The 25,047-nt window shown below is 36.4% G+C and overlaps 1 protein-coding gene across 4 annotated transcripts in view; it reads right to left on the bottom strand.

The window, feature by feature from the left end:
- CARNMT1 (carnosine N-methyltransferase 1) overlaps positions 1-25,040 on the bottom strand; it is a 40,185-nt gene extending 15,145 nt beyond the window's left edge. The window contains exons 1-5 of one of the 4 annotated variants that reach the window (XM_067744137.1): positions 24,582-25,040; positions 16,950-17,145; positions 15,942-16,105; positions 2,978-3,118; positions 1,848-2,026 (exon numbers count right to left, since the gene is read on the bottom strand). In XM_067744137.1, coding sequence (XP_067600238.1) covers positions 1,848-2,026; positions 2,978-3,118; positions 15,942-16,105; positions 16,950-17,145; positions 24,582-25,027 — 1,126 coding nt within the window. In that variant the 5' untranslated portion in view covers positions 25,028-25,040. Of the gene's footprint in view, positions 1-1,847; positions 2,027-2,977; positions 3,119-15,941; positions 16,106-16,949; positions 17,146-24,102; positions 24,427-24,581 lie in introns of those variants that run through there. The other 3 variants (XM_067744138.1, XM_067744136.1, XM_067744139.1) reach the window with 3 other exon arrangements.
- Positions 25,041-25,047: the final 7 nt, after the last annotated feature.

Raw genomic sequence — 25,047 nt, 5'->3', positions numbered from 1 at the left:
TAATTCATAAGAGCTTTTATTACTAATTTGATAAGGTAATCAATTTGGAAATCATTTTTGATAACCTATATCACTATATCCTTACCAAATAATATTTATAAGAGTTTTGTTTATAATCTTTTCAACTTCTAGCCTTCATTTTACATCAGTTAAGATGAAATAATATCTGAATTTTAAGTTGTGATTTAAACCAGTGTTAGCTACCAATTCCGGAAGGTTTCAAAAAGACTGCATGCATTTGCTGCCAATTGAGAAATGAATGGCATCAGAATACATAAGCGTCCACCAGTACTTGGGAGAACTGCCAGTTGAAAAGGGGGATGGGGGCAGTCAGCAGCAGTGGGTGGGAACCCAGCAGAGAACTCTGTTTGCCTTCTGGAGGCTGTGGCCTGGCACAGAGACAGAAGAGACTGCATTGAAGGTGGCTGTCTGTACAAATAAGGCACTTGATCCAACTGCGGATTACCTTCACCATCTCCTCTTTCAAACCTGCTCCAGAAGAAAGTCACTTTTACTTGACAAAGCAATGTTTTCCATTATTTCACTCCTATTTTGAGACCCTGCTCCCTAACTTACCCCCAGCACCTAACACCTTCTATCTCCCTCCTTCTACCTTCAGCGTGCAGGTTTTCACAAGGTCAGCGTTCAGGGAAAAACAAACAAAAACTTTACTATCTTGTTCCTCTCCCGCTCTAATCTCTCCAAGGCCTCCCATTTCTCTCAGAACACAATTCAAAGTCTTCGCTGTGGCCTACGAGTCAGCCTCACCAAACCCACTCCAACCTCATCTCCCATCATTTGCCCACTGCTTATCAAACCCCAGCCAAACTGACCCTCTTACTCTTCTTGAGCAGAACAAGCATACTTCCCACTCCTTAATCTTCTTTCCTTTGCCATTCCCCCTGCAACACTTTCCCCCACATATCTGAATGGCTTGCTTCTTCATTCCTTTGAGGTTCTCTGCTCAATCTTTCTTCTTAAGTTCCCCTTTTAGAAAGATCTTCCCTGGGAATTCTGTATAAACCAGCAGTCTCTCCCCAGTCACTCATTATTCCCTTTACCCTGCCTTATTTTTTCTTCCTCACAATATTAATTTGTTATCGCCTCTCTCTCCGAACTAGAATATGGGTTCCCTGTGCACAGGGGCTTTGTTTTGCTCACTGCTCTCTTTGCAATGCCTGCTACTTAGCAGGTACTCAACAAATACCTGTTAAATGAATGAACTTGCTGACCCCTCAGCCTGCTATTTTTTTTCTTCCTTTTATTGCCAATCCCTCTCTCCTCTTTCCCCATTATCATCTCCCTTTCTCTAATGCCTAGCTCAAATTTCTTCAACATTTTGCCAGGCTGAAGTCCAAACTTCATAGCCTGATTATAAAGGTCATCCACAATCTGGAACCAACCTACTTCTCTAGCCGTATCGCCCATTAAATCCCCAAATGTCCTTTTTCCTTCCAGTAAGGCTATTCTACCATCCCCGATTACCTAACTCATTCATATCTTTGTACCTCTGAATGCCATTCCTCCCTATCCTTCAAGTCACAGCCTCTCCACAAAGAGCTCACTTCTCACACTAACCTACTTCCATCTTTATTGTATTCATTACTCAACCTTTGTTTACATGTTGTCTTATGTTAATAGACCCAACAGATTCTAAATTTCTTAATTGTGGGATCTCATATTTCTTTATATTTCCCATCACTGCCTTATACATAACTTTGAAAATATTCTAAATTGTCGTTGAAGTATACCTTATATTCTATCGTCAAAATGAATGACCACAACGCTGGCCTAGTATAAAATTAGCTCATTAAATTTACAATAAAGCATGTGATCTTTGGACTTACTGCATTCTGAGTATATCTCCTGAAAATCTCCTGCTGTCATAGAAAAGTTAGAACCGGGAGGAAGACTGTGGGGGTCAACATCAGGGAAAAAGATGGGTCGAATCTGATCAGCTGACCTCCGGTTATTGCTAAACTGATGAATCCAGGGATAAAGCTTATATTTATTAATTTCAGAACATCTGCAAAATATGAGCATAAAATTCAGTGTTAACTAAATATTTTACCAGGGAAATCTACTTTAAACACTAAAATATAATCTGTTTGATTGAAGATTTACTTATATAATTAATACTTAAAAGTGTTACCACTACACTCTACCCAATTATCTGAAACTCCACATAGGCATGTAGATGAGTAACCAATCACGGATTAAAACACAGAAACAAAATTAAGGTAAATTCAGATATATAAATGTGCTATTTTCACTCAAATTTTTAAAAATATATCACTGAAACTCAAGCTCAAGTAAAAAAGTCTAAGTATTTTTTTCAAAAAAGGTATGGGTTTTGTTTGTTACCTAATTATTTTAATTATTTTGTACAACACTCTCCTTTCTACCTTCTCACTCTCCCCTAACTCACACTGCTATCAAGACAACACATTATTTAAACAAGGCAGCTATTTATTTTTTTCTCTAACACACCTCTTCTCGCTTTAAAAACTCTTTTCCACTACTTTCTAAATGAGGCCACAGAAGTTCTGCGAGATCTTTCCAACTCAGATATGTGAGCCATTTATAAGAATTTGACTAAGAAAAAAATTATGATTGCTACATTATAATCTTACTCCACTAAAGAAACAAAGGGGTGAATAAGTTTAAGGAACAATAAGAAAATACTCCTTCCAGGACAATACTTAGCCCAAAATTCTGCAGAGAAATCATTTCAGTTTCATGGAGTACCCAATCACTTTTTAAAATATCACTTACCCATCCCGTTCAACATTCTGTTAACTAGGCAACTAATTAAAGTAGTAATTGTATAAGCAATTTAATTTTAATCAGAAACATTTATGATATATACCATATTTAAACACTACGTACTTATCTTCAAATTCAGAATTCTGCAAAAATAGGTAAGTCAATCTGATTCTGAGAAATTACTATTTCCAGCAAAAAGTAAATTAAATACCTGTTGAGTACAAAGTTGGAAGAAAAGAGCATAAAAAAACTCCATTCATTTCCTTGACAAGCATAACCTAGCATAGCTATTTCCCAGGCCAGTCTTCCTAGTCCAGCACCAGGTACCAGAATATTTACTTTAGAAGGATCCCTGAAATGAAATAAGGCAATTATGTCCAACCCCTCAAAGAAAAGGGGAAAAAAAAATAGACAAAATCCATATTAACAACTAAAAACTTAAGATATTTAGTAAGAATAAGCTCACTCAAGACTCTGACTTCTTAAATTTGAGAAATACTTCTAAATATCAGTGAGAAATAAGGATATAAAGAATTATCAAATGTTCAGTTGTTGTGTTAGGGTTTTATCCCCAAAGTATTATTTTTAAGAAGAAAAAGGAGTCGCCTTATATCCAAGACTTATGAAGACACTCATATTCCTAGTAGCTATCACCTATCTGGGAAGACAAATTATTCCAAAAAGGATCCCTAAACATACAAAGAGACTGAACAAAATTATTTTAGCATATGAGACAGTCAAACAAGACATAACTTTATTTCTGAATTCTATATGTAATACAATGGTTTATGTGACCAAATTAAGTACAAGCAGATCTTAATGTGTCAGGTCTCTCCTTAAAATCTTATATATTTCAAATGGCAAAAGAAGCTGGAGCTGGGATATTCTCATGGGGAAAATGGGGAACTGCCTTCTAATTGAGCATATATGATGGCAAACATATCACACCAAACCAGAGGTTCACAATCAAACTGTTCTCCACTTATTAGCATCACTTTACCATCACAAATTTCCTTTACTGTAACATCTGTCATTCTATTTTCAGACCACTGAAAAGCCTTAGCAAAGCAAAGACTTTTCTCAGTACTTCTGGCAAATCAACATAAGCCTAAGGGAACTAAAATGTGTTCTTGTGAAAAACCAGAGAAAAATGTGTATAATCAGCTGTCATTGTGTCAATTAAAAAGGAATTTCATTATTGTCTGTATTCCCCAAATTTAGCTCATAAGTCAAATCCAATTTCCAAGTCTACTCCCATGAACAATTCTTTTTTATCTTTAAACTGTACGGGCTTTAAGTTTGATGTGCTCCAAATGGCAACAGGACTTTTTACTAGTAGCCCATATGATAACCTTTAGCATTTCCCACTTTGAAATGAAAAGAAACAAATAGAACTATGGGGCTTCTGAAAATTCAGTCTACAAATACAGTAACAAGGGAATTTGCCCAGCATTCTTCAATCTTAAATATCTATATATGGAACATGTATTTGTATAAAAATCGCAACGAAGTCTATTTAGTCTGTTTTACTGCTGAATTTTATATATACAATAAGGCATAAACTGAAATTTGTTAAAAATGATTTCTGACAAATAGGCTTAATATGATTAGTAAGATATTCTTTAATACTTGACATGGACAAACTAATGCCAAGGTGCCTTATAATAGTTTTCACTAAAATAAAATAGAATGTTTCCTTTTCATTCCAGACTATATGCAATATGTTTGTATGTGCGAACACTAATTTTTAATAAAGAGAATGGGTACGTGCTCTCATTCTGTTCAAGCCTACCTATATCAGTTATCTAACATGAACGTATATATTTTTAATACTAGAATCTGAAAAACTCCTAGCTGTAGGACTCTATGCTAGCCCTTGTATAAAGGACCGGCCACTGTCATTTTCTACTCCCCACCAGACCCACCAAAACACTTACTCTCCAGAACTACTACCTCTTTTCTTTTCCCAGTTCCCATTTGCCCAATCAAAATCATGTTTTTTTACAAGTGGCTGTTTTCAGCTTAGATTTTTTTTAAAAAATCAAGGTAATGCAACAGAAAGTAAAAGGATCTGGAAGTAAATTCATAGAGTATTTAAATTTTTATAAAAACAATCACTAATAATCAATTTCTGAACGGCTCATAATCCGAGTAAAAGATTACCATGCAGAAATTAGAAATCATGTCAAACTTAAGGGAAAGTTGTGTTAATAACTGTATTAATATTTATTTTGTTCACTTAAAGAAAGTTAACTTTATGATAGCTATTACCAAATACTTCCAAACTGATCAGGCCTATAGAACTCTTTATCCCTACCTTGTGGCAGAAAGTTTCTATATAAAAATGCTATTAAAAGGCTGTCATAAAGCCATGGAATACAGAATACATCAAGCCTTACCTTAAGAGTTAGTAGAGATTACTATAGATCTATCAAGAGTTAGTAGAGATTACTATAGATCTATCAAGAGTTAGTAGAGATTACTATAGATCTATCAAGAGTTAGTAGAGATTACTATAGATCTATCAAGAGTTAGTAGAGATTACTATAGATCAATTATTTGTATTACAGAAAGAAAAAAGAAGGATTTTAGTGGGAATATTAAAGGAGACACATTAAAACAAATTCTCTAAGAACTGAAAAAATGATCAAGAATCAAGCACTGAATGGGAGAATTCTTCCCCAAATCTTTGTTCTTAGCTAGATTTTTTCCCCCAATTGGGTCTTCATATAAGGGATATTAACAGCATAAAAGAAAGTCTCTCTAAACACAATGTGTATAAAACTAAGGCACTCTAAAAGGCATTTTCTAGTATGAGTTCTTATAAAGTCAAGGGCATTTCTACTCTGTGGAGAATAAGAGACATATAAGTCTAAGTATAGACCTTAATGGTGAACTGACTTAAACTTAGAAAACCGGGAATAGAGCCATATGACTAATATGTGCCTCAGTAATCAAATGTTGCCTGTTTGAGAGTCTCGGCAAAAAATTGGCAAGCAAACAAGTTTATGTAGTTATTAAGGCCCAACTATGGAGAAGCAGTATATTCACTACAAATTTAACACCTCTGATAATAGTGGGAAAAGTTTCAATGGTTTCCCAGACAAGCAAGAATGAAGACGACAGAGAGCCCCTGTGTCTGAAGAGGCCGTGGATCATGTTTGCACCAACCTTTGTGATCCAACTATTTTACCAGCAGGAAATGTTGTTCTTGAAAGAAGTTTCCTTTATTGTACACAGAATGATTTTTGCATAGCAGCTGCAAATCAGCAAATTCCAACAGACAAAATTCTTTTTCTCGGTGTGTCAGCAGAGTGACACTTAGCTGACCCCTGGTGATAGGAGTATGCACAACTTTCAAGCATCAAAAGTGCTGGGTTCTATTTGAATCACAGCAATTCACATGGTAAAAGCCACAACTCATTTGTGGCTACTAAATACTCAAAATGTGGTTAGTTCTAATTGAGATGTGTTTCAAGTATAAAATAAATACCAGATTTCATAGACTTAGTATAAAAAAGGAATGTAAAATATCTCATTAATAATCTTGTATACTGATTATATGTTAATATATTTTAGATATACTGGGTTATTAAAGTATATTATTAATTTCACCTGTTTCCATTTACACTTCTTATGTGACTACGAGAAAATTTAAAGTAACACAGGCAATTTGCATTGTATTTCTGTTGAACAGTGCTGGTCCATACAGAGAAATCATAAAAACACAATTCTGAGCAAAAAAACAATTGTGAAATGACACCACAAACCATTATATGGCCTTTTAAAACACACAGAACACAATGTGTTGTTTATGTACATGTATATAGACACGTAGCTAATGCAGGAAGGTAAGATTAGAGTAACAAATTTATATTAGTTGTTATCTCTGGAAAGAGAGAAGAATGTGCTCTGTATTGTTTGCAGGGCAGTTTCAAGTGTATCTGTAATGTTTCTTTTAAAAAATACAGAAAAAAGAGATCTGAAGCAACTATGGCAAAATGTCAAGGTTTAATAGAGTTGGATGTTGAAACACTTTTTATTCAAACTAGAAAGTGGGTTAGAAATCAGAATTAGTGTCTAGCCCCTTCAAAAATATGGTCCCAACCTCCTTATCTACTCCCAATAAAGAACTCCGTATATCAGCAAGACAACTTCTCATCCATTTCAGAAAACACTTTCTCACCTTAATCTTTAGAGCTCCTATAGAAACTGAGCTTAAATTATCACCGAATCTATAAAGTCTTTCTTTTTCCAAATATCCCAGGCAAAGCTTTAAGTCACTTCTCAATGCTTTCAGTACTTCATTCATATCTCTATGATAGTTTATATACCTAGTTCATCACTTCGCTTCTTTCATTTAATACAGGGGTCAGCAACTATGACCCACTAGCCAATCACCTGTAGTTGCAAATAAGGTTTTAGAACACAGCCATGTCCAGTCATTTATGTATTGTCTATGGTTGCATTCCCATGACAAGAGAGCGAAATAGTCAGTCCCCAGAGACCACATTGCCTTCAAAATCTAAAATATTTTCTAGCTGGCCCTTTAAGAAAAAGTTTACCAATCCTGATCTAATGTATCTTGAACTTCTTTCCCAATCCGTGCACAGAGCTTTCTTAATCTGTTTTATGACTGAATAAGTAGTCCATTGTAATACTGTATAATAATGTATCAAAATTTGATAATTAAGGACTAGATTGTTTCCAATCTCTTGTTATTATAACATTAAAACTAATATCCTTGGCATAAATAGTTTCCCTCATGTACCTCTGTGGATAGCTTTCCCAAAACTGAACTGCAAGGATCAAAAGATATGCATTTGAATTTTGTTAAAATTACCAAGTTGCCCTCCATAAAATTTTACTAATTTATTCTTCCATCAGCAACATGTTTCCTCACACCTTCAGTAAGTTATATAACTTTTAAATCTTTACAATATAATGGATGAAAATGGCATCTTAGTGTGTTTTTTTTGTTTTTTTGTTTTGTTTTTTTTTGCGGTACGCGGGCCTCTCACTGTTGTGGCCTCTCCCATTGTGGAGCACAGGCTCCAGACGCGCAGGCTCAGCGGCCATGGCTCACGGGCCCAGCTATTCCGCGGCATGTGGGATCTTCCCAGACCGGGGCACGAACCCGCATCCCCTGCATTGGCAGGCGGACTCTCAACCACTGCGCCACCAGGGAAGCCCCTTAGTGTGGTTTTTACATTTGCATTTTTATATGAGATTAAGCACCCTGTATTTCTTTTTCTGTTTACTATTTACATTATTTTTCTACTAGGTTATAGTCTTGAATTGTTTTTCCACTGAGTTATTACTCTAGATTTGTAAGCACTTGAAATCCTGGAATGTAGGTGCTTGAGATCTTGATTTGAAAGAAATCTGAAATATATATCTGTCTTTGTTCTAAGAGGACTTTCTGGAGAGAAAAAAGAGACTATTTTCAGTCTCTAAACTACTTCGGCATTATTTGGCAATCTCCATTTGCTCTTTTAAAATGGTTTCTTACAGCTAAAAATAATCCTTTTAAAATGTGTAAATCTTAACAGTTACTATCTCTGATAGATTAAACAATATGATTTTTTTAAATCCTTTTATAAATTATAACTTACATTCTTTATTTCAATCTAAGTGAAAAATGCTTCTTTAAAGCTCAGCATATTTCTTCCTAATGCTCAACTATATAAAAGAAAAAATATATTCAATATAGTCAATAGTATATCATAGTCTTCTTGAAGTGTTAGACATATACTGAAATGCAAAGGCATAATAGATTTACCACCAACAAACAAAATATCACTTCAAATTCTTCTAAAATAGAATGGGTTAACAAAATTAAGCTCTAGAAAGTACAGTCCAGAAATTTTCTGGATTCATTAAGAGAATATGATTCTACATGGTTGTGATTTCCCATTTCAAATAGGACTCGTACCTAAGAATCTCTCCTTAGCAACTATAAACTTTATGGCACTAAATTCTTGAGCTAATAACTACTGAAGTGTTTGGCATTCAGCACAATTAAAACAGCATTTCCTTAATTTAAAAATAGACCCCAATATAGATGTTGATCTGTGGCTTCAAAACTGCTTGTACTTGTAAACTCAGACGCTTAAAAATTCTAAACAGGAACAAATTGGACAAACTGATAAGACAAATATGCTTTCATAGGAAAAATTATTTTAATGATCACAAGTAGAGTTAATTTATGCATATTTAGGTATATTGTTTTTTGCAGACAGCTCAGTTAGAAAAGGCCTTTATTGAAATTTCAAAAAGAAAAGAACACAATCCAAAGGCTAGCTGACATAAATGTAAGTCAAATTCAGCCTGAGTGTAAAAATATAAAATTCTCACGTGCTTGCTGTGGCACAAACAGAATCCTAAAAATTTATCTGAGACCCAAACTTAACCAGGATTTACCTAGAGTCAACCTGGATTCTGAAGGGCTATAATTATTTCCCTTTTCCAGGACTCGGAGTTTACTTTTTATGGCAAAGTTATAACTTTAATATGGATAAAGACTTTGCTGTATTTTATTAGGTTTATTTTTTAAGTTTTTTTTTTAATAGCTCATCTTATCTATTATAAGGAAACCAATCTAAGTTTAACAAGCAAAACAAATGACGTAGGAAGAAACATGTAAATTTTCCATTGGGTACCAGAATGCCAAAAATAAAGTTTGATATTTTGGTGCACTTCATTTAAAGTTCATATATCAATGTCCACTTTTATAACATTGATTACTTTCAGGGAACGGAAATGGGTAGCTGGGTAGGAAACTTTATATCCTTTGAAACCTTTAAAATTTTGAACCCTGCAAAACGTTTTACCTCTTCAAAAATTTTTTCAATTATTTACTTATTTTAAAGAAACATTAAGAGTTAATGTTAGAAACACTGAGTGAATTCATCCTTTTCTCACCAGTCTACATTGTATCTGCCAACAGTAATAATAATAACAACAACAGTAACAGGGACTTCCCTGGTGGTCCTTCCAATGCAAGGGACGCGGGTTTGATCCCTGGTTGGGGAACTAAGATCCCACATGCCGCGAGGTAACTAAGCCCACGCACCGCAACTACTGTGCCCGTGCGCCACAACTAGAGAGCCCCCACGCCACAATTACTGAGCCTGCGTGCCACAATGAAAGATCCCACGTGCTGCAACTAAGATCCAATGCAGCCAAAAATACATAAATAAATTTTAAAATAATAATAACAATAACAGATAAATAATAGTAAAATAATACTTGTGCTAGTAAGTACCTTTAACAATGACATGCCTTTTTAGTACAGCTAACATTGTTACGCTGACTGGATACCATGGTAATACACATGATTCAATGATCACTGAGTATGAACGAAATCATGTTTAAAGTGCTAGAAATTATGCTGACTTAAGCATTTGGCCTTCCAAAAATACCCAAACTTTTGTATACTCCAACAGTAAAAAGTCTTATCTCACAACCTGCTTTTCAGAAACAAAGATATTTTGAATTTTGAGAAATACCTGGATTTTATGTTTACAAAAGCTATCAAACTATATTATCCATTATTTTATAAACAGTATATACATTGAGAGAGTGCACCAAGTAGGAACTTTAAGAATATATTTTTGGAAGCAGCAATATTTATAAAAGTTCCTTAAACTGAAAACATATATTTATAAAAAGTATGAAAAATAAGGAAATAATGAGACTAGATTATAATTCTAATAGTTGTAGAATATTTAAGGTAAGACTATCGATAAAAATTAACAAAAAAACTTGTAACATTTATTAAAGTAAACAAAGGTAGGCTTTAAGAATAGAAGAAAATTAATAGAACAAAGGAAAAAAAAATGATCATTTCATCTGACACAGAAAAGGTATATGACAAAACATTCTTTCATGACAAAAACTCTCAGGACAACAGGAATACAGGGAAAATTCCTCAATATAAAAAAGGGTATTTATGAAAAACTCAGAGCTAAATGCCCCCTTTCACCACTGCTATGTACTGTTATGTACTTCCAGAGCTATTTAAATGGGGAAAGGAAGAGGTAAAAACTATATTCACAGATGAGATGCTCCTATATGTAGAAAAACACAAAGAATCCAGAAGAAAGCTACTAGAGCTAATAAACAAATTAAGCAGTTGCAGAGTACAAGATGAACACATAAAAAAGTTAGTTGTTTCTATACATCAGCAATGAACAATCAGAAAAGGAAATTAAGAAAACAATTCCATTTACAATAGCATCTAAAAGAATTTAAAACTTAGGAATAAATCTAAACAAGGAGGTGTTACATTGAAAACTTGTATACTGAAAACTAAAAAACAAAGCTTAAAGATATTAAAGAACACCTAAATAAATGGAAAGACATCCTGTATTCATGGATACGAAGATTTAACATTATTAAGATATCAATACACCAAAAACAATCTACCTATTCAACACACTCCCTAACAATATTCCAATAGCCTCTTTCACAGAAATGGAAAAACTGACTCTGAAATTCATATGGAATTGCAAGGAGCCCCAAATAGCCAAAACAATCTTGAAAAAGAATAAAATGTACGAATCATACTTCCTGACTTCAAAAATTGCAAAGCTACAGAAATTTAAATAGTATGGTACTGGCAAAGGGCAGACACATAGACCAATGGAATAGAATAGAGAGTCCAGAAATAAACCGTCACATATGGTCAATTGATTTTCAAGGACAGTGCCAAGACAATTCAATGGGGGGAAAAGACAGTCTTTTTAACAAATGGTGCCGGGAAAACTGGATATTCACATGTAAAAGAATGAAGTCAGACCCTTACCTGATATCATATGCAAAAATTAACTCAAAATGGACCAAATACCTAAGCTTAAGAACTAAAATTATAAAACTCTTAGAAGAGAATATTGGGGAAAATCTTCATGACACTGGATTTGGCAATGATTTAATGGATATGGTATGAAAAGCACAGGTAACAAAAGAAAAAAACTGACAAACTAGACTTCAAATTATAAAATTTTGTAAATCAAAAGACACTATCAAGAAAGTAAAAACAGCCTACAGAACGGGAGAAAATATTTGCAAATCATATATCTAACAATGGATTAACACATGCAAAAAAAGAAAGAGAGTCAAATCTTATCACACAATCTTATCTATGAAAATCATCTTCAATCCAGACATAATAAAGTATAAAAATGCATTAACAAAGCCTATGGACAATAAAAATGTAAATTAAAAGCTTGTCAAGTGATATATGCCAAGCATTTGAAATCTGAAATCTGAAATATCTGTAGTTGAATATTTGAAATCTGCCTAGCTTTGAAGCCTAAGAATAAACTTCTTTCTAGAAAAAACACGTCACTAAAAAACTTCTTTCTAAATCGTATCTGCAGAGCACACACAAAAAGGCAGTGAATTATTACCGATTCTACATCTGAATCTTGTACATTAGATATCTGGACATGCAGAAATAAGCAGTCGTCTTTTTTTTTCTTTTTTAAGCCTGACAACATGGCTGAAATAATGATAAATTCAATTGTGGGGCGTCCAAAGTTACTCGCTTACTGAGCTATTTCTGGGTCTCACACCCAGAACTCTATACACTTGACTGAAGAAATATTTATAGAATTGAACATCAGTAGCGTCATGACTTCATCAACAATGGAATAAAAATTATGAAAGCTTTAAGTGATTAAAAAAATCAAAAGTATACAACGAATCTATTATCCCTTCACCTGTGTGTTCAGAACATAATTACAGCACAGCATGCCAAAAAACTACTGGTCACAAGCAGAAATACACTGGGTGATTTTCATACTTATTCAGCTAAAGACAATCTACATGGCACACAGACATAAAAGTATTCAAACAAGGTGGATCAGCTTCCGTTACATGTTAAAGGCTCACTAAATAAAACAGATATTTTCAAGTCTTTCAATGGGCTTATCAACAGACTGGCATAATAAAGAATCAGTGAAGTTCAGGGGAAGTCAATAGAAATTATCCAAACTAAAATATAAAATAAGTTAACGGAGGGGCAATGTAGAAAAAGAGCCACTTGAAACCTGAGAGACAATAGCAAACAGTTTAATATATATGTAACTGGCATCCCTAAGAGAAAGAAATAGAGAAAAAGGTAGGAGAAACATGTGAAGAGATAAGAGCAAAGAATTATTGATTCGGTGATATATATCTACTCAAACCTCCAAAAGCAAAGCCAACCTCAAGTGGGAGAAACACAAAGAAAACCACATCTAGTCATACTGCTGACAAAGGTGGGGAATGGGGTGAAGAGAATGGCAAGTAACTGTTTAATGGGTATGGGATTTATTCTGGGTTGATGAAAACGTTTTAGAAGTATACAGAGATGATGGATGCACAATACTGTGAATGTACTTAATGCCACTGAATTGTTTCCTTTAACATGGTTACTTTGAAACCACAATGAAACAAATCCTGCCAACAACCTGAGTGAGCTTGGAAGTCAATGCTTCTACAGTCAAGCCTCTAGATGAGAACACAGCCCAGCAGACATCTTGATTACAGCCTTATAAGATCCTATACAGAGAACTCAGTGAAGCCATGCCCAGACTTTTGACCCACAGAAACTATGAAATAATAAATATGTGTTGTTTTAAGCAGTTAAATTTATGGTATTTTGTTGCACAGCAACCAATATACATTTACCTTTCAGATGCAGCAATTCCACATCTAAGAATTTACACTAAAGATACATCTCCAAAAATACAAAAATATACATGCACAAGGTTATTAACTGTAGCATTATAATTGCAAGATACTGCCAGCTACTTCACTTAAATAACCAAATATAAGAGACTGGTTGAAGTATTCTGAAACTGTTTTAAAAAAAAAAAAAAGATTGGGTAAAATTTCCATGAACTGATACAGAGCTAATCGAGGATTAAGTGGAAAAAGGAAAGTGCAAAATAAAATATATAGTATGCTCCATTTTGTGTATGAAAAAGGAGGTATTTAAAAAGAAAAAAGTACTTATCTGCTTACTTCCATAAAAAAAAAAAAAAAATGGGACTTCTCCGGTGGCGCAGTGGTTGAGAGTCCACCTGCCAATGCAGGGGACATGGGTTCGAGCCCTGGTCTGGGAAGATCCCACATGCCACGGAGCAACTATGCCCATGTGCCACAACTACTGAGTCTGCGCTCTAGAGCTTGTGAGCCACAACTACTGAAGCCCGAGCGTCTAGAGCCCATGCTCTGCAATGAGAGAAGCCCCGCAATGAGAAGCCCTCGCACCACAACGAAGAGTAGCCCCTGCTCGCCGCAACTAGAGAAAGCCCTCGCTCAGCAACAAAGACCCAACGCGGTGAAATAAATTAATTATTTTTTTTAAAAAAAGAAGAGAAACAGTAACTAAACAGTGGGAAAACCAAATAACATCTTGATTAGAATCATCAATGATGGGCTAACAGACTTTGCATGTCTCTGAAGGTGATATCCTGAAAAGGATACAACATCAATTATCTATTATTTTGAGAAAGGACACATAATCTAGATCTAATCATGAAGAAACATCAGACAATATCAAACTGAGGAAGAGTCTATAAAATAACTTACTTGTATTCTTCAAAAATGTTAATGTCATGAAAGTCAAAAAAAAGGCCTAAGAACTGTTCCAGATTAAAGACATTAGAATTAAACATAACACAATATCCTGGATTGGATCCTAAACTGTACAGAAAAATAAGTGTCATAAAGGACATTATTAGGATAATTTATGCAACTTAAATATAGATCATTGATTAGAAAGCAGTAATCAAGTTTAAATTTCCTCAATCTGGTAACTGCACTGTATGCTTATGTAAGAGTATCATTGTTCTTAAGGAAAAAAACTCAAGTATTAAGCAGTGAAAAAGCATGATATATGGAAACTAATCTCTCAAATAGTTTAAGTAATTATCGTGTATACGTACGGCTATAGACTAACAAAGCGGGGAAGGAGAAAGGAAGGGAAATAGGAAAGGAAATAAAAAAGCAAAGGTACAATGCTAAGAATTGGTGAATTTAGGTAAAAAAAATACATGGGAGCTCTTTGTACAATTCATACAATTTATCTGTAATTTTGAAGTTATTTCAAAATAAAAAGTTTTCCAAAAAGAGAGGGAGAGAAGGGACACACACATATGTACGGAAATTTCTGAATGGATACATCCAAACTTAAAGATGTTAATCAATGAGGAGGGGAAGAAGATGAGGAAAAGGAGCCTCTCGCACTACAATGGTCCTTTTAAACAACAGACTGAACTCCACCCAGTGGTTCTCTTTAAATATATAACCTGTAAGTCAGGTTCCTAACCTGGGATCCATGGACCAAAGAGGTCTACAGACAGAATTCACTGTACCTATAAGGGGGTGGAAAAAAATTACATTTTCATTTCATTAACCTTTAACTGATTATTCTTTTGTCAATTATGAATGTAGACAACAAACAATAGTAGTTTTAGGAGTACCTGTAACTGTATCACCAATAGAAATCATATATATTTTCACTTCACATTAGCTGTTGAGATTCTCAAAATAGCATATACCATTTAGTTCTTTTCAAAGTACATTAACACTTCCTGCAAGACTTTTATTTAATGTGATACATGATAAAAAGCAGGTTACATAACATTTTCTTTTTAAGTATTTTCATAAGTATATTTCAAAATAACTGGTTTCTTTGTAATCCTATGGATGTTATTTTATTCACTTATGTTATTCTGAAAATGAAAATTATGAGCTTCAGACTGCTCAAGGTTTTCATGGCATATAAAAGTTAAGAATCTGTTCTCTGAGCTATAGATCCCTCACTTGTTTACAAATATGCCATAATGAGGAAAATTAAAATAGTTTGCAGCTTTTTGCTCTGCTATAAAGCAAATTATAAAAAAAAATGTCACTGATAATGAACATTCAATCTAATCTTCTCATTATGTAATTTCTAGATAGAGTAATTTCCGATAGTGCTAGAGCAATAATTATTCAAAACACTAACTGCAATCTCACACAAAGTACCCAAGAACAAATATAACAGCATACACCCACACATGAAAAAATACAGTCACACAGCAACTTGTAAAAATGAATCAACACTGTGAAATATCTCTTAGAGAAACTCAGTGCTTACATATCTTAAAGAAACTGGTTAAAAACAAGATACTATTTACCATCTCTCTTTTGGAAAATTTTTTAAAATTTCTTTAATGATTGGCTGGTAGCAGGCATCCCTTTCTGCTTTCCCAGTTTCACTCCAGTCTCTCACAAACTGTTTCAATGTGGATTTTAACTTATCCATGTCAAATGTAGATGCTGGCATAATCTTTCCATTCTCCTGTTTAAAAAACAGAAATCAATTCGTTTCTCAGAAAGTAATCAATCTTGAATATGATTAAATAAACATGCTACTAAGGGGCTTTATAGATGGTTTAGAGGGTAGGTCACTAGCCTTTCAACTCGACCGGGGTTCAAGTGCAGCTTGAGATTCTAAATGAAAAGAGTTTGGTGGTCTCACTTCTACCCTCAATACAGTATGGTCCATTAATCATGAAACCACCATATAATTAAGCAGTCTTTACTCAAGAGAGAACCAGAACTGAGCTGCTATGGAGACCAAATATTCTCTCCGTCTAAGAGAGGAAAGAAAGAGCCTCCAGGTCATTGATGGGGCAGCATGGAAAGGCTCACACTGGAGTGGCCCAACTGTATCTATCCTGTGGATACAAAAACAGGACTTCAGTTTCTATTACTTCCAGTCCCTTGAGATTTATAAGGGAAAATAATCTTTTAGAGTAAAAGATGAACATCAATAGATGCAAGATTCTCAAGATAATGTTTAGCAAGGGAAATTAATTTCACACAGCTCGGAAAGTTGTTGATAAAAATGTAAGTCACTAACTCCATATGCCACAATAGGCGGAACACTATGTGAAAAGTGTATCAAAATGCCCACAATTATCTTAGTACTTTTAGGGGAAAAAAAATCAGTGAACAAATCCAGTTTCTGGCATACTGTTCTATTAAACCTAATAAAATGACTGAACATACAAGTGAAAACATTCTCTAAGTAGAGCCAATGACTCTTTCATTTCATAAAAATGAAATCCAGGAAGATAAAGATCTCAAAATATAGAAGTCAAACCCTAAAATAAAAACAAATAGAACAAACTTGCACATACGTCTTCTCCATATTCTTTATTTTCAAACATATGTATGCAATCATTCACAATGGTGAGTAGTATCTCTTGATTATGATCAACGCATTTCCGGATCTTGTCCAAGTGAAGAAGAAACTGCGGAAGTAGTTTCTGCTGATTAGCTGGGAGTGATCGAAATTGTCTTTCTGTTCGGTGCACTCGCTCATGCATACTGGTGCTAAAACATAAAAGGTGTTTTTTAAATTGGCAAAGAATTCTCACCAGAGGCCAATCTTATTTTAAGTTTCTCTTCCTGTACAATTATTTCCTTATAATGTTGGATACTGTCCAGCCATTTTCAATCTTTTGGTTTCTTAAAGGGTATCGATTTACGAAGTTTCGTATATTTTCATCTTATTACAAACTCTCTAAGCAACCAAACAAAAGACAAATAGTTAAAACACCTGCACCAATTAGAAGGGAGAAAAAAGGAAACATAAAGAGGATTAATGCACAACATGTTTATTTTTATGATTTCAATTTCCAAAATTAAAATTTTCAGAACAGCTTTGATTTTAGAAATTTTAGATTTCTCCATCAAGTAGCAGAATACTGCTCTGAAGTTACTTTAGAATATATACAAAATGTGTTTTGAAATTATTAAGAGCCAACCAAGTTGAATTTTTTTAAATATTGTAAAAGATCTTATATACTACAAAAGTAGTAAACAAATGAAAAACTGAAATTCTATAGCTTTTTACATGACGATATTCACACTTTGTATTCCAAAAGTTTCCAGATAACTCTAACGGTCACTTTGAGGACTTTTTAAAGAAATAAAACCTAAAAAGAACATCATTTTTAAAAGTTAAATATTATACTCAAAATAAAATGTCATTTTACATCAACCAGATGGGCAAAATTTTAAAGCCTGACTATATGAAATACTGGTAAAAGTACGGAAGATTTAGAATATTTATATACTGATTGATGGTGGGTGCGTAAATTAGTACAACCACTTCAGAAAATTTAGCATTACCTAGTAAAGCTTAATATGCAGACTCCCTATGACCAAGCAATCGTACACCTAGACACATACTCAAGAAACTCTTGCAAACGGGCACATGACACATGAATAAGTCTCATCACAGCACTGTAAGAAATAACAAGCAAAAAATCTGGAAACAACCCAAAAAGTCTATCAGCAGTAGACTGAACGAAGAAAATACAGTATAGTTATACACAGAATACAGTTAATAAATACAGCTACACACAATAATATGGATAAAACTCAGAAACAAAACATATTGTAGGGACTAAACATATGTAGAGAAACTACAAGGAAAGTAAGGAAACGAAAATGCAGGAAAATGATGTCCTATGAGGGGAAAAGGATAAGATAATGTTCTTTCTGTAGACTGGGTGGTACGCGTTCACTACATCATTCTTTACATTTTACATATACAAATAAACAAATACATAAATGCATATGCTTCTTTTAAATGTCCTTTAGCATTTACTCAATATTAAATGGAAATGAAAAATATTCTTTTTCATTTGGTTGCCTGAGTCTCTCTATTTATCCAAATCTGTCATTTTATCATATGTCAAATTACTGTATAATTTCTGAACAGTCATATTTAAAGAGGTTCTGAAGAAACTTGACAAAACTGAAGCAAAAACCTGGTCACATTTTTAGAAGATTGCGTGTGGTGGTATTCTAGGGGTGGTTAGGGATAATGTGAAACCAAGTAGGCAGTGGCTGCACTAATGTTTGCTTTTTTTCCCCCCTGGAGACAGTACAACAGTGAGCTCTGGAGTGTAACAGATCCAGATTGAAACCCAGGTTATGCTACCTATTCGCTTATGTGACCCTTGGCAAGTTACTTCCTTTCCCTGTGGCTCAACAGTCTCATATACCAAAACAAGGAAATACATAACAATGATGATGATGACAGAAGCTATGATTTATTGAGATTTAATAAATGTCAGGCACTAAACCAAGTCACTTAAAATGAATTATTCTGAAAAATCTCCATAAAACCCCACGAGGTAGACACCATTATACTCCTCTGCCTACTTAATGGATTTCATTGAAAGTGTAACAAAATAAAGCACACAACACACTTAGCCCAGTGCCTAAATCATAGTCATATGATTTTTATCATAGTCATAATTTATATAACTAATGTGTACACAGTGGAAATACGAAAAATGAAGAAAAGTAAAAGTATTCAGGAGGAAAAAAATTCCTAATAATTCCTCTTCTAGAGGCAACCACTTCTAACTTTCTGGCATATTTCTCTCTGTTTAAGACAAAGTCATCTAACACCTTTCTAGTCAAAATGCGGTACAGACCACAGCAGATCACTTGGAAGTGGTTCGGAATGGAGAATCTCTGGTGCCATGCAAGACCTACTGAAATGTAATCTGCCTTTTAACAAGATCACCAAATGCTTCACATGCACATTAAAGTTTTAGAAACACTTGTAATTCTTCATCCTTATCAAAAGAATTTTCCCAGGTCAGAAGAAAAGTTCTCAAATATCTATATGACAAATGACTATAAGGGCTGCTCATCATCATCCCATCTTAAGCAACCAAAATTTACTTAGCTATTTCCCAAACATTGGGCATCTAGATACTTTCACGTGTCTATACAGTGAAATTTTGTGTTCAAAATCTGTCTACATTTTAGAAAAAAAAAAAAATTACCACAAACTCCCAAACGAATTACCAGATCAGAAAGATAAGTATTTTTAAAGCTCTTGATACAAACTGATTTTCAGAAAGATTTTACCAATTTACATTCCTATCAGTAGAGTATGACACTAAGTAACTACTTAAAGTGGGCAAACAGCAGAGTTGCAACAGTTTACAATTCACTGTCAACAGGTTAAATAGTCTCACAGTAATCCTTTCCTAGAATTCCTCGGCACTGGATACCCCACCAACTCCCTCTCACCATGCCTCAAAACTCAGCATTTCCAAACTAAACTTAGCACACGTCCCACCAAAAAAACTTGCACATCTTCCTATATGGCTGATGTTGATGAACGGTACACCACACATCCACTCAAGTCAGAAATTAATGAGTCATCCTAAAATGCCTCTTCTCATAGCACACACAATCAAGAAGCCTGAAATCCTTTTGATTCTACTTCATAAAACTATCTACATATTCCCCCTCCTCCAATGCTTTACCTCGGGCCCTCACTATGTCTCCCAAAGATAAACTGAGAGGCCTGCTACCTAAATATGCTTTCCCCAACCTAACCCCCTCCCACCTCCAATCAGATAAATTCTTCTAAAATACAAAACTCATCTTTGTCACTATTTAAACTCCATATTTCAGCGTATGTAAAAAGCAATCAATAAATGTTCAGTTACGCTCCCTCGGCACCCCTTCTGGTTCTCCTTGGAGACTACTTATTTCCATAAGTGCAGGGGAGTTGAGTAAGTTATGGATTGGTCAGAAAAGCCAATCCATATAAAAGTTCTGTTAATTCCATATAAAAGTGATGTAATGGGGCTTCCCTGGTGGCGCAGTGGTTAAAGAGGCCGCTGACCAGTGCAGGGGACACGGGTTTGATCCCTGGTCCGGGAAGATCCCACATGCTGCGAAGCAATTAAGACCGTGTGCCACAACTACTGAGCCTGCACTCTGGAGCCTGCGAGCCACAACTACTGAGCCGGCGTGCAACTACTGAAGCCCTCGCACCTAGAGCCCATGCTCTGCAATAAGAGAAGCCACCGCAATGAGAAGCCTGCGCATTGCAATGAAGGGTGGCCCCCGCTCGCCGCACCCAGAGAAAGACCGCACGCAGCAGGAAAGACCCAATGCAGCCAAAAACAACAACAAAAAGCCAAACCAAAACATAACACAACAAAGAAAGTGATGTAACTACACAGAGCAGGATGAGATGCAGCATATCCCTTAACCCCTGGTTACTTAATGGTATGCAAAGCTGTCCATAACATACATCTACATACTCTCTTGAAATAAGTGAGGTCTTATCAAAGTTGAGGAGAGTCCAATCCTTACTATACTATTAAAATTGGGGCTAATTTCACTATTCTGTAAATGCTTACATTATCAATGTGTTTTAAGACAGTGGTGGGCAAGTTATGACCTCCTGGCTACTTGTCTGTTTTTGTAAAGAGTTCTACTGGAACACAGCTATACTCATTCCTTCGCATACTGCCTGTGGTTGCTTTCACACAAGCATACAGTTGAACAGTTTTAACAGAGACCTAGCTCTCAGAGCTTAAAATGTTGATTGCCTGGTTCTTTAAAGAAAGTTTGCCAACCTTAATTGAAAGGAATGTTTTACAACCTTCAGACTCTCCTTGGTTCTGAACTCAGTCAGCATTAAGAGGCTACATCCTTGGGCACCTAAGAGGAGAACAGAGTCAGCAGCCACATTTCCTCAAGGGTATCCCTACCTCCAGCTCTCTCTAGAAGGCTGATCTCAGCAGTGACCCCAACTCTGACTCAAAGTGGGTCCAGTGCTGGATCTAGCCAAGGGCTAAGGTCATAGACCCATTCCTCTGCACCTGTTGAACTATTCTACAATTCCAAACACGGAAGCATACCTTTTCAGAGGAGAGTCTGTCTCAATCCATTTAAAATATTTATTAAATGCCCAAGGTTAAAATTGTCTTACTAGTACCACTACTTACTAATGCAGGGTAAATTTTTAGTTAATGACTTTGGATTTCAGGCCAGACTCTACCACAATTTGGTCGTATAACCCTAGGCAAGGTGCTCACCATATCCCCTCACCTGTAAAAATGAGCTCTACATCTCAGTTTTTAAGATCTCACCTAACTGCTATTTCTAAAAGTAGGACATTTCTGACGACGTTTGATATTTCAAATGTAGTATTTCTTCTGTGAGTAGGTATCTCCATTCATAACAAGAGCAGTATTTTAAGGCTAACATTTTTTGCTATTCAGTACAATGCTATCATCATTTTTACGTCAGTCAGAATATGTCATCTAAGAATGATGTCAGAATATGTCATCTAAAATCTGTAGAAAGTACAGGACTGGAAGCCACTGGAAAGAGAATTCTTTTTTTTTTGAATTTTATTTTTTTATACAGCAGGTTCTTATTAGTTATCCATTTAATACATATTAATGTATACATGTCAATCCCAATCTCCCAATTCATCCCCCCACCACCACTCCCCCCTGCTGCTTTCCCCCCTTGGTGTCCATACGTTTGTTCTCTGCATCTGTGTCTCTATTTCTGCCCTGCAAACCGGTTCATCTGTACCATTTTTCTAGGTTCCACATATATGCGTTAATATATGATATTTGTTTTTCTCTTGGAAAGAGAAAATATTAACCAAAAGACATTTCTTGCCTTATGACCTTTATCTAAATCTCCTATATATTGACAAAAAGGCAGTGAGTAGTAAAACCAAACTGTCTGAAATTTGGAAGCATCTGCTAAAGGTCTAGAATAGAATTGTTCGTAAGAACTTACTACAATGATGGAAAGGCTTACATCTGCACTGCCCAATACAGCAGACAATAGCCGCATGTGGCTACTGAGCATCTGAAATGTAGCTAGTGAGACTGAGGAAAGGAATTTTTAATTTTATTAAATTTTAAGTAATTTAAGCTTAAATGCAGCCAGATGTGATTAGTGGCTATGGTATTGGACAGTACAGGTCTAGAAGACTATAAAATGTTGGAATGTAATAATCCAGTGTTTTCTGCTACACAATTCTTCCCATACCCCTAAACATACTTTTAATTGTATACTATTTTCAGTACAGGGATTTCAATTTTTTCATTGAGAGTACATGCAAATAAAAAGGATTGTTGTTAAAAATGAAATTTTCCTCAGTCCCACACTGAACTGGTAAAGAAGAGGGAGGAGAGTATAGGAAATTGTATCACAACCACCAGAATGTGCACACAGTGCCCTTTTCTATATTGCCACACTTAGGTCCTAGTTTCAGGTCAAAATCCCCTGCCCTCCCCCACAAAAAGGCCCAGCTGATACTCAATCATAAATATCAATTTTAAATTAGTCCCAATATATTAGAACTGCGTACAAACACACATTTTAACTGAGTCCACAATAGTCCCAAGACATTTCCCAGTATTCTTTCTACATTTTTCAACAGTAAAATATACCAGACTTCTCTGCAGCTAACACTTCTGGCTATCTATTGTCAGCTTCTTCCCCTCGCTGCATGGTTCTTCCAGACACAATACTTGTAACAAGTTCAATGCTCCAGTTGTCTGCCTTCCTCACTCCGTTGATACTAAATCAAATCCCCATGTTACTAATTCCCTTTTGAGCTCCATAAGTAATGCAATCCATGGCTCCTATGCCCGAGTTTAATTAGTAAATTATTTCATCAAGATGTCTCAACTTCAAAACTTCATGTCACCAATTTAATCAGAGTCTGAAGTAACTTTAAGCTTTCATTAAGCAAGTTTTAAAATTCAGAATAGTAACAAACTAGTTTAACCATCAGTTACAAATTGACAAACTATTTGGGAATGACAAATGTACTTCTTTGCTACTACTTGTCTTATTTGTTAAAAATAGAGCTCCAACAACATGCCAAGCACTGGCAACGTAAAAATAAATAAGGCTCTGTCCCTGCCCTTGAGGAGGTCAGTCAACCAATATTTAAAAATTTGCATAAAGCACAGCAGGAGCCCATCTAAGGGAACAGTTTTACTTCAGTAGGAGGTCACATCTATCAGATTCCAACTGCAGACTCAGAACATTGCCGTCGGTGTACTCATCTCTCACACGAATAAAAGTGCTTTCTTTACCTGAAAATCCAATTGTTTTAAGTCCCTTTCAGATCTTGGAATTATAATTTTGTGACTAAGCTACTTTACGATTTATCTACAAGAAAAATGAAAGTTAGGAAGTTTAAAAGTCCTACCACTGTGCCCAACCCACAGTGAGAATTCGATAAATATTTGCAGAAAAAAAATCATAAAAGCGGCTCCTACAGTGCTTTCCTTCATTCCCCCCTTAAAAACTCTGCAAATTTAAAACATCCGGACCATCTCCGATCTTAATTTCACCCACCAGTTAAAGGCACTGAGCAGCATCATTCACTCGCTCATCACAAAAGTGCTGTGTTTTCGCAACGCCAAGGGTGGGGGGTGTGTGAGGGGCGGAAATCTTAATGCTGCTCTCACAAGAACTTACAACAGTTTGAGAAAAAAACATCCTACGGCATCCCACGTGTAGGTGAACTTGGGCTCTCCGTCTGTTCAGTTTGCAGGACAGCGACAATACATACAAATCATGCCCAGCACTGGACGATTTTACCACCACCATCTTCTATCTGAAATTCTTACAGCACTTTTCCGGTCACCCTCACCCGCCTCAAGCCAAACCTTTAACGAGGAAGGAAAGGCAAGAGGGCTAATCTGATCCACAGATCAGAAGACAAGAGGCTGAGCAACAGACGGCGCGGCAGACACGCGAGAGTGCAGCGCCGGGAGGGGCTAAGGTGGTGCGAGATGACTCGGGGGCGCGGAGGTCAGCTCAGGCGGCCCGGTTCCGACGCCCCGGAGGCGTGGCGACCGGAGGGCGAGCGCGGCGTGCGCCACGGTGCGGACGCGTCAGCCGCAAGCAGCGGGCGCGCCGACGGCCTGAGCGGGGGTCCGCCGCGGGCTCCTTACCCATAGTAGCGGAAGGCATTAATGATCTTCCAGAAGTGCTCGCGCTCGAGCCTCTCCTCCTCTTCCTCTGTGCTGCGCGTGGCCGCCGCCGCCGAAACCGCCGCGGCGGAGCCCAAACGCCCGGCGGAGAACTGCACTTCCACCTCCTCGCTCCCGCCGCCTCCTCCGCGGCTGCCGCCGCCTCCCCCGCAGCCCTCGGGCAGCTGAGAGACTGGCGGCGGAGGGCGCCGCCGTCGCTGCATCGCCGCCGCGGCCCTCGGCCTGGCTCGCTTGCGTCTCGCCGCGACTGAAAGCGTGGTGGCGGCTGCTTGGCCCTCCTCTAGACGGCGCCCGCCGTGGACATGCCCCCAGCTCGCGGCGCGCCCCGCCCCCGCCGCCCTCAGGCCTCCATCAGCGCCTGGCTCCGCCAGGTCTTCCGAGCACCCGGAACGACCGCGCTTGCGCATTCGAGAGTACGACTAAGGGC

Source organism: Pseudorca crassidens, chromosome 7, assembly GCF_039906515.1.
Source record: "Pseudorca crassidens isolate mPseCra1 chromosome 7, mPseCra1.hap1, whole genome shotgun sequence".
NCBI classification, from domain to species: domain Eukaryota; kingdom Metazoa; phylum Chordata; class Mammalia; order Artiodactyla; family Delphinidae; genus Pseudorca; species Pseudorca crassidens.
This window is presented reverse-complemented; position numbering and strand designations above follow the sequence as displayed.